At 32.7% G+C, this 15,234-nt stretch overlaps 1 protein-coding gene across 4 annotated transcripts in view; it reads left to right on the top strand.

Annotated features, from left to right (window-relative positions):
* LOC142323614 (dynein axonemal intermediate chain 4-like) overlaps positions 1 to 15,234 on the top strand; it is a 204,945-nt gene that overhangs the window by 168,448 nt on the left and 21,263 nt on the right. For all 4 annotated transcript variants that reach the window (XM_075363474.1, XM_075363473.1, XM_075363476.1 and 1 more), the window contains 2 exons: positions 3,870 to 4,048; positions 14,079 to 14,255. In XM_075363474.1, the coding sequence (XP_075219589.1) occupies positions 3,870 to 4,048; positions 14,079 to 14,255 (356 nt within the window). The remainder of the gene's footprint in view (positions 1 to 3,869; positions 4,049 to 14,078; positions 14,256 to 15,234) is intronic.

Below are 15,234 nucleotides of genomic sequence, written 5' to 3'. Positions count from 1 at the left end.
ATAAACCTTTCTGAAGCCTAAATGATCATTAACAATGCGACCAATAATAATCTCTTGAAAGATCAGGAAAAAGAAGGGCCAGGTCGGAAAACAATCTTTTCTGATTTCATCATCGACACGTTTCAACAAGTCCTTGGTGATTGCTGGGGGCCTCCCCAAACATTCTTTATCATGTACATTAATTCTGTTATTTTTAAACCTTTCACACCATTTTCAGACATTTCTTTCATTCATTAAATTATTACTGTACACAGCAATCAACTGCCTATGAATTTCAGCTGGCTTAATATTTTGATGGTTTAAAAACGTATGACCATGTATTTCACAGTTGGCGGCAACATCGATTTTCCTATTTATTTTATAATGTAATAACTTCCACATAATCAAAGATACTACAACACGACAAGTTTGACACAACCTTTCCACAAGGAAAGAAATTTCCCAGCGGTCTTTACTTTAGAGATATCCCTTGTACAACCTCTATTAAAGTATTCACTATTCACAGATTTATACATAATTTGTTATTTAGAATAATTTTTGTGGAATATTCTAGTTGTAGAATAATATTAACCCTTTGCGCTCAGGTGGCCAGCGTTGCAGGTCATATGGCATTCCCTATCAGATCATAAGGTACAGTATTTTGGAAGTGCCTTAGGTTGGGTGACTAGCAGCGCTGGCCATGGCTGTTTCTCAGTTAGCCAGGCCGCCATGTTGCCATCACCGCTACATCAACTCAGGTCATGTTTTTGTTAATGTACTGAAACTATACAAGGGTCTAGGGTTTTAATATTTAAAGCCAAATATAGTTTTAAAAGTCAATATTACATAGAACACTAATAAAATTAAGAAAGATAATATATATTTCACTTTATATAATTATGGAATATATTAAACAATACTTGCTAATGAAAATAGACTAAAAACTTACTGTGTTCTGTAACTATTTTTTAAAAGGTCTTTTCTTTATAAAACTAATATTTTAAGTCTTTTTGTGTGATATTTTTCAAAACATATGCCTGCACAAAATCCTGGCTGAGATTGACATGTTTTGCTAAAAAAACTTGCTCCTCTACAACTGTGGTCAGTGCATACCACAGAGTCCTTAGTTTTTCTATCTTCCATGGGATACATTATGTGTAGTTTTCTGTTAAGTCGCTCTCCTTCTTCCATAACTGATGGTAGGTTTCTTTTTCTCTCATTTCTCACTTGCCCCGCCAATTGCTTTACAAGTTCTTTTCTAAATTATCTTTGTCTGATTTTTTCATTTTTAGGTTTTTCTGCATTAAATAATTTCTTGATAGTCCAATTCATTTCTTATTTTATCAGAGTTAAATGAAATATGTGTGATTCATCCATTTTTAAAGCCTAATAAATAATAAGTAAGTTTTAAATCACAGAATGTAAACACAGCTAGAGCACAGCACAGCATGTGTACCACACCAAAGAATGGAAGTAACCGTATTTTAATGTGACACTGGAAAATATTCAACATTGCAAACTTTTCTAACATAAACTTTATATAGTTCAGTATTCCTCCACTAGGGTTCACCAATAAACAGAGACGATACGAAAACATAAATATTTCAAAATAAAGTTTGTTGAATGGCCAGCTGTGCTGGCTGTCCGAGTCAAGAGCATAAACATTTATGCAGTGCTGGCTGTTCAACCTGAGAGTACTGCAGCAGTAAAACTAACTAGAAGTTATTGTAGAAATGGTGTTGGTCAGCACTGCTGGCCACATGAGCTGAGAGGAACTTAAATGACCCTTCTGATTCCAAAGGGTTAAAATTATTACTTACAGCCATTGGCCGTAAGTTCAATGGCCTTACAGCCTTTGAATTTTTGTATATATGCTCATGAGTGCTTTTGTAAAAATTGCTACTTCATCTGATGATCATATTTAAAAATCATTCTTTAAAATGTAAGGAGACATCTGATTTGTACGAGGGTAAGTCAATTATTATCCTCAATGTAGTTATAAATTTTATTGCAACACAAGTAGGAAATTTACATGTACATCATTTTTCAACATAGTCCCCATGCATTTCAATGCACTTGGTCCATCATTGCACAAGCTTCTTGATCCCCTCATAAAAGAAAGTTTCCGGTTGAGCTGTGAGCCAGGAATGCACCGCTTCTTTCACTGTTTCGTCCGAGGTAAATCAACAGCCCCTTAATGCCTCTTTAAGTGGACTAAACAAGTGGTAGTCAGAAGGAGCAAGATCAGGACTATACGGAGGATGAGCCAGTACTTCAAAGTTGAGTTTCTGGAGCGTTTCAGCAGTATGTGGACAGGCATTGTCGTGCAACAACACAACACTTTTCGACAGTAGTCCTTGGCGTTTGCTTCGAATTGCAGGCTTCAGCTTGGCAGTAAGCATCTCACTGTAATGCCCACTGTTTATTGTCGTGCCCCTTTCCTCATAATATTCTAGTAACGGGCCTTGTGAGTCCAAAAAACCGTAAGCATCAGTTTTCCTGCGGATGGTTGGGTCTTGCACCTTTTTTGCAGAGTGAATTTGGATGTTTCCATTCCATACTATGCCATTTACTCTCCGGCTCGTAATGATGGATCAATGTTTCATCATCAGTGATGATCTTGTCTAAGTAGATGTCCTGTTCATTACCATAGCGATCCAAATGTTTTTGGTAGATGTCCAAGCGCGCTTGTTTGTACAACTGTGAGAGTTGTTTTGGGACCCATCTTGCAAAGACTTTATAAAACCCAAGTCTGTTGTGGATGATTTGATAGGCAGAACCGTGACTAATTTGCAGATGATGTGCCACTTCATCAATAGTTACTCGTCTGTCTAAGAAAAACCATGTCACATGCACTCTCAATGTTTTTCTTGTTTGTGGCAGTAAATGGTTGTCTGGCTCCGTCGTCGTGCGTAACACTTGTGCGACCATTTTTGAATTTTTCAATCTATTCGCAGATACTCCGTTGCAGCAACACACTGTTCCCGTACTGTACTGAAAGTCTTCAGTGAATTTCGGCCCCTGATACACCTTCCAACCACAAAAAACAGATCACTGAACGTTGCTCTTCTTTGGTGTAAACAAAAAGCAGAGCAGCCATGGTTAACAGCAGGGCAGTGATAATGGAACTAACCTAACAGCATCAAACCTGCACAGACATAACAAGAATTAAACCACGCATGCGTCATCTATGCAATACGACAGTACTACCAACATAAACAAAAATATAACTAAATTGCAGATAATAATTGACTTACCCTTGTAGTACTTCTTTACTTCTTTTCCATCAACTTGTTTGCTACCTAGCTTCTTAATTCACCAAATTTTGTGATTGTGGATTAACAGTTCATAAGATATGAACCTAAATAGATGCCAACAAAAAAATCCTAACACATGTATAAAAATTTGTAACAAAACTGGTATTTTTTGGTTCTAGGGACCTCACAATATCAAAAAATATAACAACCTGTTGGGGTTCTATTTCTATTCCAAGAAAGTGTGTCATTCTTCGATCAAAATTAATACCTTTCTCACTGTTCTATATATATTATAACAGGGAAAGTAAAATTCATGTAGGTAGTTATTTTCCCTCGACAGTTTTTTGTGATATAGTGTTATTATCAAACAACTTTTAAGCAACAAGTAGATTATCAACTGCTGAAAATTTTCATTTTTTAAAAAGAAGTATTAATTTTGTTTTTACAGGAATTTTCTGAAAATAATAATATACTTTAAAAACATAAACAGTAAACTGCAACTTTTTATGGCTTCTTAAAGAAAGGAATATAAAAGATATTCTTGGAATATTTTCATATCTTAGCAATGTAATATAATGCAAATGTTGATATGTAAGATTTACAGTTTGTTCTTAGCTGATAATTTTGTTACAGAATTAATGCAGCTGCAATTCTGCCCTCCTAAAGTGAAAACAATAATAAATAATGCAGTAGACAAGACAAAGGTTGCTGTTGATGTAACTGTGAAAAATTTATTAGGCTTGTCATTATCTGTACATCCAAAAAATCCAATGGTGTATTATGTTTCAACAAATGAGGGTTGCATTGTCAAAGTAAGAACAATTTAAGAGATTTTATTTTTTTCTTTATAAACTTATATATATAATAAAATAATAAATAAATAATTTATATACAGTTGTTTTATTTTATTTTCCCCAGGAAATTTTCTTGTAAACTACCCATAACACAAAAAAATTACCAAAAAAACGTTACTCAAATTGTAGAAGGTACCTCATGGTGATCTTGTATTTGACCTTGACCTTGACCATTATTTTTAGGTTAACACAATTTTTTCAAATAGAATGACCTATTTTTGACCCCACCAATGATAAGAGCAGAAATTTTTATATTAAAATATGTGGTCACAATACCTTGGAATTATTTTCAGAATGTTTCATTTTAATCGTTCCAGGTGATTTTCTCGTTATGTACACATAGTACAAAATATTACGTAAATAAAAGTTACTCAGATTGAAGGGGACACCTCATGATAACCTTGGCTTTGACCGTGAATGTATTTCAAGGTTAACATGATTTTTTTGAAATGGAATGACTTATTTTTGACCCCACCAATGAAAAGAGCAGAACATTTTACATTGGAATATGTGGTCACACATATGACCTTGACATTTTTTGAAGGTCATACAGCTAGCCATCGGAGATAGTGTTACACAATAGTGTAATGTCATTTTTATGCTCTTTCCCACAGTTTGCAAGATAAACGATCTGGAAAATAAATATTCTAGGAATATTGTGAAACCTTCAAAAACCTGTAACTCTTATAACACTATCTCTGATAGCTAGCCAATATGACCTTAAAAAAAGGTCCAAAATGATATGTGTTACCACATACTTCAATGTAAAATTTTCTCTGTTTTCACTGGTGGGGCCAAAAATAGATCACTGTTTTTTGAAAAAAAAGAAAAGTTAACCTTGAACTAAAGATCAAGTTCAAGATCAAATCCAAGGTCACCATGAGGTGTCCCCCCTCCAATCTGAGTAACTTTTGTTTGTCTTTTTTTTGTATTTTGTGCAGTTTATGAGAAAATCACCTGGGACGATTAAAATGAAACATGAAAGACGATTAAAATGAAAAGAAATAGTATTTTTTAAGGAATGTTTGATTATTGACTGTCACTAAGTTTTCTTCATTAAACGTACTGTGAATTTTTTTTTTATATCATAATTTAACTCAATTTCTCTTCAATGCTGGTTTTATACATTTTACTTGTAGGTTTTTTAATAAGTTTTTTAAACGACTTTCTTTATAAAACAGTAAGGTAGTAAATTTTAATTTCTTTCAGATAATTTTTGTAAATTTTGTTTCTTTTATTAGCAAATGTTTATTCATTGGATTTTTTTGTTTTGCGTATCTGTTTTTTATTATATGTATTTTATGAGTATCTTTTTAATTTTACTGAAATACATTTATTTGTTATATTTTCATCCTTTTTATTAAGTGTGATACCCATTAAACATTACAATAATATGTCCAGTATGTATGATAAAAACTTTTTCTAATTTCCAACTACCTAGATTTCTCTAATAATCCAGATAAGACCTTACAAAAGTCAGTCCAGATAATTGGTGTCCAACTGTATACAATTTCTAAGAAGTTATTTAAGTTGTAATAAAGATGAATTAATTATACATTTGATATTAATGGTCTTTTTTTGTATAAAAAGTTTTGAAGTCTAGAAAAATGTTTTTCAGTGATCATTAATAGTGGGCAGTATTGGTTTTTTAACAATGGCTGTACCTTACTAAGTTATGGATGAAGTTTTGGAACCATAGCAAATTCTTTGGTTAAGGTTAATACTGATAAAATCAATGAGCTACTTAAAATATAAATATTTATTCAGATTGGTACATAATTATACATTACATAAAACATTCTGCTAGAAATGAGTAGATATCTATATATCTACTCATGTATATGATCTATGGAAAATAATAGGTAACTATTCTAGGACTTGTGTGGAGGGATGAAGGATAACAATGAGAAATCCTTTTCCATGGTAGTAATGCAAAATATAAAATTAATAAATAGATGAATAGTGTTTAATTAATTGCCTCATAATATTTATATTAATTTATGAAAACAATATTTTTTATGAAATAATACACGAAGGTATATTAGAATCGGTAATAAAAATTTGAAGATGGCTGAAACAAATTTTTTGTAAATTTCCTATTAAGAGTGCAGAAAATGTATACATTTATTTAATTAGTATTATTAAAATACTAATTAAAAAGTGTAGTTGATTTAAAAAGTAATCAATAGAATAATATTGATTACTGTAGTAGGAAATTTAATTGAATTTTAAATAAATATGATGGTAGACATTTTTTTTTTTAATTAAGTAATTTATTAAAAATTGCAACAAAATCATAATAAGGCCCAACTGGTGTATGAGTAATATGAAAATAATTCTGTTTCCTAGTTTGATAGAAGTGGATATGTTACTTTTTTTTAGGTATAAATGAATAACTTTTCAACATTTCTAACAAAAGTTACCATATTTGTTTTGGTCTGTATAATTTATATTTAACATTATGAATTTTTTACCTAAAACTTATTTCTGCATCTTGAAAAAATGCTCATTTTTAAGGAGTTCTAAGATAAACTAATATTATATTTTATATAGTACTAGGCATAATAAATTCTCAATATTCATGAGAAACTTAATGAGATATTTATAGACTTTTAAAGTTTAATACTTAAAATTCATCTGATGAATGAATTTTTGAGTAGCTAAAGCAGAATTTTATAGCACTGTCTAGTATACAAACAGTACACACTGTAGCAACACATAAACATTATAGATTTTTTATAGTATATTTAAGTACAATGATATGTGCAAAAAAGTTATTAATGATTTGAGACTTTGAGAGGTATAATTAATGAAATAATTATATGAAAAATGAATAAAAAAGTTTAATAAGCGGGAAGAGGAAGGGTCCAAGGAAATCATGTAATATTTTTCTACGTATTTATTTTATTTGTTACATATTCTACACTTATGAGTGCCTTTTTTTTAAGTTCATCTTTAATAAGCGCTTTTTTAATACATATTTTTATGACTTTAAAAATAGATTAAATTTCAACTGACTGTTTATAGATATAAGGTATGAGTAATCTGGCAGTAAGCACCTTCACTGATAATAGTAAAGTTATATATTAGCAAAAATTAAATCCTTATTAAAATAGTAACAAATAAAAAAAGCTGCCAAAGGGTTGCATAACTTTCCTGGCTTTGCGTTTGACAAATTTTTGTTTCAAATGTGCTTATGTTTTTTAAATATTAATGACTTAATTGTGCAATATTCAGAATACAGTTGAAAAAAAGATCAAAATGTTCAGTAAAAAATCTGGGCCTGATTTGACCCCCTTGATGAAATGTATTTACCTTAAAAAATTATGCAGTATTAAAATCAAATTATGCAGAAAAATCGAAATTTTTAGTAAAATCATTTAGGTCCCATCTGAACATTGGCTTGATGATTAGCTCATATAACATTTTTAATAACATCCACAATTTGAAAAACATAAGTATCAGAGATTATAAAAATTTCAAACAATTAATTATCTATTGTATGATTCCTTTATAAGGAAACATTGTAATTAAATTTCACGCTTTAATACAGAATCTCTTTAATGATATTTGAAAAAAGCTAATGAAATGTGAAATCTGGTACTGCACCTAGTTTCAAACTGGAAATTATACAGTCTAACAACAATTTTGTGCCTGTTTTCACACATAATTTTTGCAATCCGCTTAAACAATTTCAGCTATATCTCAACTGTTTTGTCGTCAACTGATTTGAACAAATGAGATGTCATTTTATTCATGATAAAAGGCTTAACATTTTTTATCTAATAAAACATAATTTGATAAATCTAATATTCATAGAGCTAATAATAATTAATACTTTGAACACCATGTGTATAATTTTGATACACACAAAATGTTTCGATTAGGCCATGTGTATCATATAAGAACACACAATGGTCTAGTTTTCATTTTGTATCAACATGCCTCACTTCTATCTAAAGCAAATAGGAATTACTTACAGGTGGCCTGTATATGTAAAATTTTCTGTCTTGGCCATTGAGTAGCACTACTGGTGATTTTGATTTTACATCATATGTTTCGTCTAACCTCTGTACAAACTGGATCCTTTGATTATGTTGTACAGTTCGTTGTGTTTCTTGTGATACTTATGTAGTGTTTAAGCTGATTACTGAAGTGAAACTGTTTTTATCTTTTGTTATTAAAAATTTACAGTTCATCTACATTTTATATATGTCTTAAACTCAGTTTACATAGCCTTGTTCTACAATAATTTTATATTTAACATCTATACCAAGTTTTGTTAGTTATAAAATTGATAATAACAGAATACAAAATTATTTTGATTAGACTTTCATAATCAAATTAACTGATAGTAGCGAGTTGGTAAGGGAGAGGTAGCAAACAATAAGAGCAAATAATGATTTATAATCTGTTGCTTCTACTTTAATCCGTTCCAGATACATTGCAAAACGTGATGATGGTGAGAAGTGGATAAATATTGCTGATGACAGTCACATCACATAACAATGTTGGCCAAATTACTGCTAACAGTTAATACGTAACTCTACCTACACCAAGTGTTGTCTGGAGTTATGTTGAAGGAAACTTATATAGTTTTATTTTTATAAAGGTTAGCTGAATAATGAACCATTTTTTAGATCTTGTAAATGACTAAAAATCCTGTTGATTTTTTTCCATGTACTGGTAATCACTAGGTCCTTCTGCCAGACTCTTTCCACTTGAAGTTGAAAGATATTCATGTTGATAATTTCAAAAATAATAGGTTAATCATGTGGATAGGGTTAGATAAAAACCACATATGAAATACTACAGGAGCACAAACCCACATTATGCTAGTATTGTTTCAAAAGTTATGTCTTGCAGTAAATTCAAACTTACGTTAAACTGTTCTTCAGATCAAACATTTTATTCATTTAAATTTGTGCCAATCTTCTGGATTTTTCTGAAATGAAATTATTAGAACTAGACAGCACTTTACTTGATTTTAAACTAAGCAATACATGCTATTTCTGACAATAAATATTTATAAGTCTTCTGACCCATTTTTTAAAAGTATATTATTGCCAGTTACTTTTACTCATGGGGTTTATAAGAAAAGGGATTTATTATATTCGTAGGTTTACATACTATGTCACATTCATCTTGTTTATACCCAAATTTTAAAAGCAATATATGTATGTATTCAGTTGTATATATGTATAAACAAATGGAATAATAAATGGATTTCAACTATGGGCATACTAATTTTTGTTTATCCTTATTGGAAACTATAATGTCATATTGGTGATGATAATTCCCTCTATTGTGTTTAGTCTGAATGGTTATAAATCTTTATGTCCGATAAAATATGAGCACTTATTATTAGATAGCATATATTGTTAACAACACTTTAGAGGACATTATTTATTTTGATCAGTGAAAGTTAACTTGTATTCAGATTGGTAAGATTTACTCAAGCATGATTAATTACAAAATAATGGATTGTGATTGGTCTGAATTTACTGCATTATAATTGGTCAGTTCCTGTCACTCCTGTGATTGGTGTAAAATATGATGTTTTTGATTGGTCAAATGTACTTGTGATTGGTTAGGAAAATGCAGTATTCTGATTGGTTAGATATCAGTGTTATCTAATTTATCTGAATGAATCTATATTAAGAAGAGTCCGGGGGGGGGGGGGTAAAACTAAGTGGAATCTCTGGTATGCTAGGATGAATGTATTTTATGGATTAGAAACATATCTAGTGTTTGGGTAATATTCCATTCTGTTTATATAGGTTAGTTGACTGTTATAAAGTGGCAAAAGTTACATAAATTTTCAAATTGCACGATTTTTTTAATGCTGGTGTATTATTTTTTATTTATTCATACATTACCTTCCACCAGTGTACATTTTTAGTTATACAAATTATTACTATTATTAATTGTTACGATTTCCTGTTTAAATACCTTTACATTGTAAAGTCTGAAAAGTAAAATGATATGTTGTAAAATTTAAAAGAAATTGAGTGGAGGCTATGAACGTTTGTTTATTGACTTATTTGTGCTGGCTTCATCAAAAAAGTTCTATAAACAAGTCCAGCATACAAAGTGTTAAATAATTTTAGTGACTGCCATTTTTTAATTTCCAAAGATAACATTTTTTAACTTATTTATTTTGTAGATCTTGTTGGATGTATAAAATTGCACCAAATTTTATTAAAATATTAATCCATTTTTAAGAAAATTTTTATTGTAAAAGAAAGGGGTTCACAGATGGAAAAAGAAGTGAGGTAGGATATTTGCCCAAGGATCGTTTTTGTTTATTTTGATATCCTGAATCAGTCCCTTATGTTAGGCCAACACCTTGTGTGATATTCTGCTAGGGGGGGATATAGGTACTGTGGTGTCTCCCTGTTCAATGGGATCAAAAATCAGGCCAAAGCTGGAATATATATATTTTTGCCAAATTCAACTTTTTTAGTCAATTGATTTTCAAGATATGTGGCAAAAATGTTTAAAAATAATAATTTTGAGTAACCTGTCACCCCTTACCGTGATTGCCTTATAAACTCTGGAATTTTTAATAACTTAATAAATACTTTTATTGTACTAAAGCTTAATTTTCTACAACCACTATACAAAAAGTAAAAAATTCAAAATGCCGAAAACTACCCATCCCTCTTTTTAATTTTGTCCAAGATTTAATGCCGTCAATGCCTCATATAAAGACATTGTTGAGCCATGTTCAAAGAATTTATCTTGAGTCAGTCCAGAGATATTAATCAAAATACAGGCTAACACTTGTACATAGTATGTACATACATCTGAAAATTTCAGTGTTTTTTGGACTCTGGTTCCCTATCAAGCCATTTTCCCAGATCAGGGATAAGTCTTCTGGTCCAGCTTGCTTTAACAGTAGCCCTCCAGCTCTCACTCCATCATTGAGTAACAGACAATATGGCATCCGCCTTACTCACTCCTGCAAACTGCTCTGTTTTCTCTGAGATGAGCAAGTCCACTGGGGAAACCTCAGAAAGAACGCGCAGTATTGTATGAAAGTGTCCTACAACCCGTAATAACTCCTAGTAGTGCTCTCCAGTGGACCCTCTGAAGCCTGTTGAGATTTTGATGTTAATACATTCTGGTGCAGGTCTCATCTGCCATCCAGGATAGTCAAATCTAGGACTGAAGCATGACCCCAAGCCTCGAACATGGTGGTGGTGTCATTTACACAATTTAAACCATTAAGTCCGTCAGCAACTCACCCCTACGATTAGTGTATCCACTGACTTATAACTGAAGTCTCCCAGCATTATTGTCTTCTTAGTCGATCTAGTTATTACCTCATGGAGATCATCTATGAAGGCCTGATACTTGCCCAGCGCACAGTTTGTGGAGACATAGACTCCAATTACCAGCGCATCTACCAACTCCAACAACACTGCCATCCAACCTTTCCAGGAATTGTCAAGCGATTTGTTTATTGATGTCTTGGATAGCTACATCACCTCATGTGTACGCACATTAGTTGCTTCCTGCGACAACGTACCTATTGGGCTCAGTCGCCACGATGAATCAGCCCCATGCCTGCTTGCTATCTCACCAGCCAAGTCATGAGAATAGCGAGCTTCGGTTGAAATTCATTAACAGGATTCTTTTCACGTCTGTAGTATTTGCACTCCAAGCCTCCAGTGCGATGCTTCAACAGCCTGTAATCCAGGCATTTCATATTCTCCTTACAAGCTGCTATTTTGTAGCCACTTCCCCCACAGTTAAAACTAAAGTCTGCTCTGTTTGGACCCTGACATTTTGATCTGCGGTGCCCTGGATGTCAACAGTGGTAGCATCTATCTGCCTCCTCACGAATATGGGCCCAACAGTGGACCCATCCTATTTGGATCCTCTTCTCAGTTAGTTTGCGGGCTGCTTGAAGCGACGTGATAACTATGACTCTTGGTCTCCCTGTACGCTGGCCTTATTGAGGAGATCTTGAATTCTTCATCATTACCTAGGGCCTGTGTGCTATTGTGTCCTTTATCTCTTGTTCTATGGCTTCTGATTCCACGTCTTTAATATGTACCACAGTACATCTCCCACTTCATGTTTTGAAATCATTCTGTAATTCAGCAGCCTTGTTATGTAATGTTGCTGTAAGATTCCCCACATTCTGCGCACCCTGAACCCAAATATGCAATTCATCATTATTGCCCTTCTTGAGCAATATAACTTCTCCCACCTCCTCTCGGGAAATTGTGGACTTCATGGTCTTGATTAAGTCGGCGTAAGTCCTCCCTGCCACTTTAACTACAGTCCTACTCTCAGTCACAGGGGGAGTGGCCCCTTTACACTTACCAATCCTGCCCCTGTTTGTCAGGTGCACCATCTTGCTATGGTCCAATCACCTTCACTGGTTCCTCTTGTCCTCTGTGCAAGTATATTAACATCTTCCTAATGTAGGTACTGACTCCACCACTAGGCAAAATAAAAACCAAAGACTTGGAGCTATACATGACTCTCCTAACTGAACTCAGGAGTAACCAAAAAGTAATTTGTTCCCTCTCCGCTAAATTATAATATTTTCGATACCTGCACTCTGTATATCCACTTTGGCCATTCCCAGTATAGTTGACATGTCATGTTCAATGTCATCTGGCTTGACTGATGGGTTCACATCCTGAGCCTAGGTCAGGTCTCTAAAGGAACATCTATCGCTAGTTTCTGCTGCCAAGTCATTTATCTGCTTGACCCGATCAATAATCTCAGCTGGCCATCTCTGAGGGATGAGGTTCACAAGCTCATCATCAGTTACTTCTTCCTGTAGAATGTTGTTGACATTGACCTTTTTTTGGCTCCTCTGTCTGTGTAGCCTGTGTTATCAGTGGTGATGTTTCCGATAAAGCCTTACGCCCATTAAATCTCTTTGATAAGTATTCTTGTGCTTTCCTATAAACCTGGGCAAGCTAAACCCAAGATTCTGTTAAGTGCCAGCATTGCCAACCCAAGCTGGTGGGTAATGCGCCGCAAATTGTATGGGGCTGGGTCCTCTTCCTCCGAGGACACCGGTCTAACTATTTTGTCCTTGAAGTCGGGCCGCTTCTCCGTTTTCTGAGATTACATACTTCCAGATATAGAAGTACCTTCTCCGACTGATTGCTCCAACAGGAGTGAGTGTCTTCTATGTATTATGTGATTTTTTGCTTACTGGTCATATCCCGCGGTCAGAGTTTTTTTTGGGGAAGAGGTAAAATGTATTTCCCGAAAATCGAATAAAATTTTCCGGGGGGTAAGGAAAATGTATCCACCAAAAATGGAATAAAAATTTTGGGTTGGGTCAAATTGTGGAAGGGGATCAAAGGGTGGGGATGGGCAAGATTCTCCCAGAAAATCCAGATTTTGAAATTGGGGAAAGGTTCAGAAGATATGGATGTATTTAAAGATTCCTCCTTATAGCTGTATTACTTAGAATAATTCACAGCACTCGCCGAGAACAAGGAAAATTTTGTAAGTCCTTGTTTACCAGTTGTGACAATCTACTATGTGAATTTTCCTGTCCAAAGACTTAGAAAAACTCTCTTCAAATCTATAGGTTTTCTTGACCTCTACTCAATGCTTCCTTACTGGAATAAAACTGTTTTATGAAAAAAATGTTAAAAACAGTATTAATCCACAACCAAAACTCGTAATATTTTACAGACACGTCCAGATTTCACTAACTGACAATACCTATACCCACAAATCAATAAAAACACCAATAACTACCAAAAAACACTTTAATCGCAGAGTGAAATTTACCTGTCAACTTGATGTGGAATCTCCAACTCGACATAGAAAAGAACCTACTCAGCAAAAAGGGAACATTGAATCTTCAGCTATCAAATACAACTGAGGCTTTAAATGTGAATGTTTTATAACATCAGAATAGAATTCATGAATATTTTTGATTACATATAATAAATATATTTCAAAATGTATAATTTCATATTATTTTTTATTTGTTCTTCAGTGTGCCATCAACCATCCAGAGCAATATATCGACATATATCCTGCTCATGCAGGAAGTGTGTATGGTATTCAGCATTCACCATTTTGTGAAAATATTTTTTTGACTTATGGATCAGACTGGGTCATTTATTTATGGGTTGAAAATCTACATGAGCCACTTTTGAAGTTATGTTCAAAGGTAAGTATTTTTAAAGTAATTTTTGTATTTTTTTAATTTCTTGGATCATATATGTTGACTAAACCTGCAGAATTAAAGAACTAATATTTGGATATTTTGGTTTTACAAGTAGACAGCTACAAGGTGCTGGTATGTCTAATACATAAACAAAGTTCAATTATCTCTCTGCATTTTCACTTTAGTCTATTCTCACCGTCTATTACTCGTGTTCTTCCATCAAAGTTAAAATTACACTTTTGTGGTGATTATGCAGAAACCTAATTGATTTTAAACACCTCCATTAAAATTAAACATCCATTAACACTTGATATATTTAGATAACTTATTACTTGTAAAGACTTGTAAGAAAGTTTCATAACTTGGAACAAATGTATTTAAAGTTAAAAAAAGGGTAAAACTAGCCTTATGCTGAAATTCCATTTTTATTTTTCTTAAAACTAAGGTTCTAGTTGTATGTAGATATTTTCATTTAACTTTGTACAGCATCTCTTATGTAAAAGTAGACATGTTTAAATGCTACATTAAAAATAAAGAAAAATAAATCAATTTGTTCAACACTGAAACATAGGAAACCGTTTCCAAGCTACAAAATTTGAGTTTTTAACATTTTTTTCATTTGTAATTAAAATAGGTAACTTTTGTAACTTTTTCCTGAGGTATGGAGTGGTATTTCCTCTTCATAATAACACATAGTTAGCTGATGTTGAAGAACACTCACTCACTTCAGTAAAAGGGCACACTATTTGGATGTGTAACTTTTTGCCTCAGAATTTTTAATATTTTAAAAACATGTTCTGTGTGTGGAACATCAACGACTGCATACCTCTGCATGAAAATAAATTATACATGTCATAATATAGCATTAATTGTAAAAATCATGTTATGTTGTTTCCATTTTGTGAGAGCCAATACAATAGAAAGAATATCTAAAAAAAATTGGTTAATCCAATTGCTGAAGAGAATTAAAAAGATGTGTATT

This window comes from Lycorma delicatula, chromosome 4, assembly GCF_047948215.1.
Source record: "Lycorma delicatula isolate Av1 chromosome 4, ASM4794821v1, whole genome shotgun sequence".
In the NCBI taxonomy this organism is placed as follows: Eukaryota; Metazoa; Arthropoda; class Insecta; order Hemiptera; family Fulgoridae; genus Lycorma; species Lycorma delicatula.
Note: the sequence above shows the minus strand (reverse complement) of the source record. Positions and strands in the feature narration are given on the sequence as shown.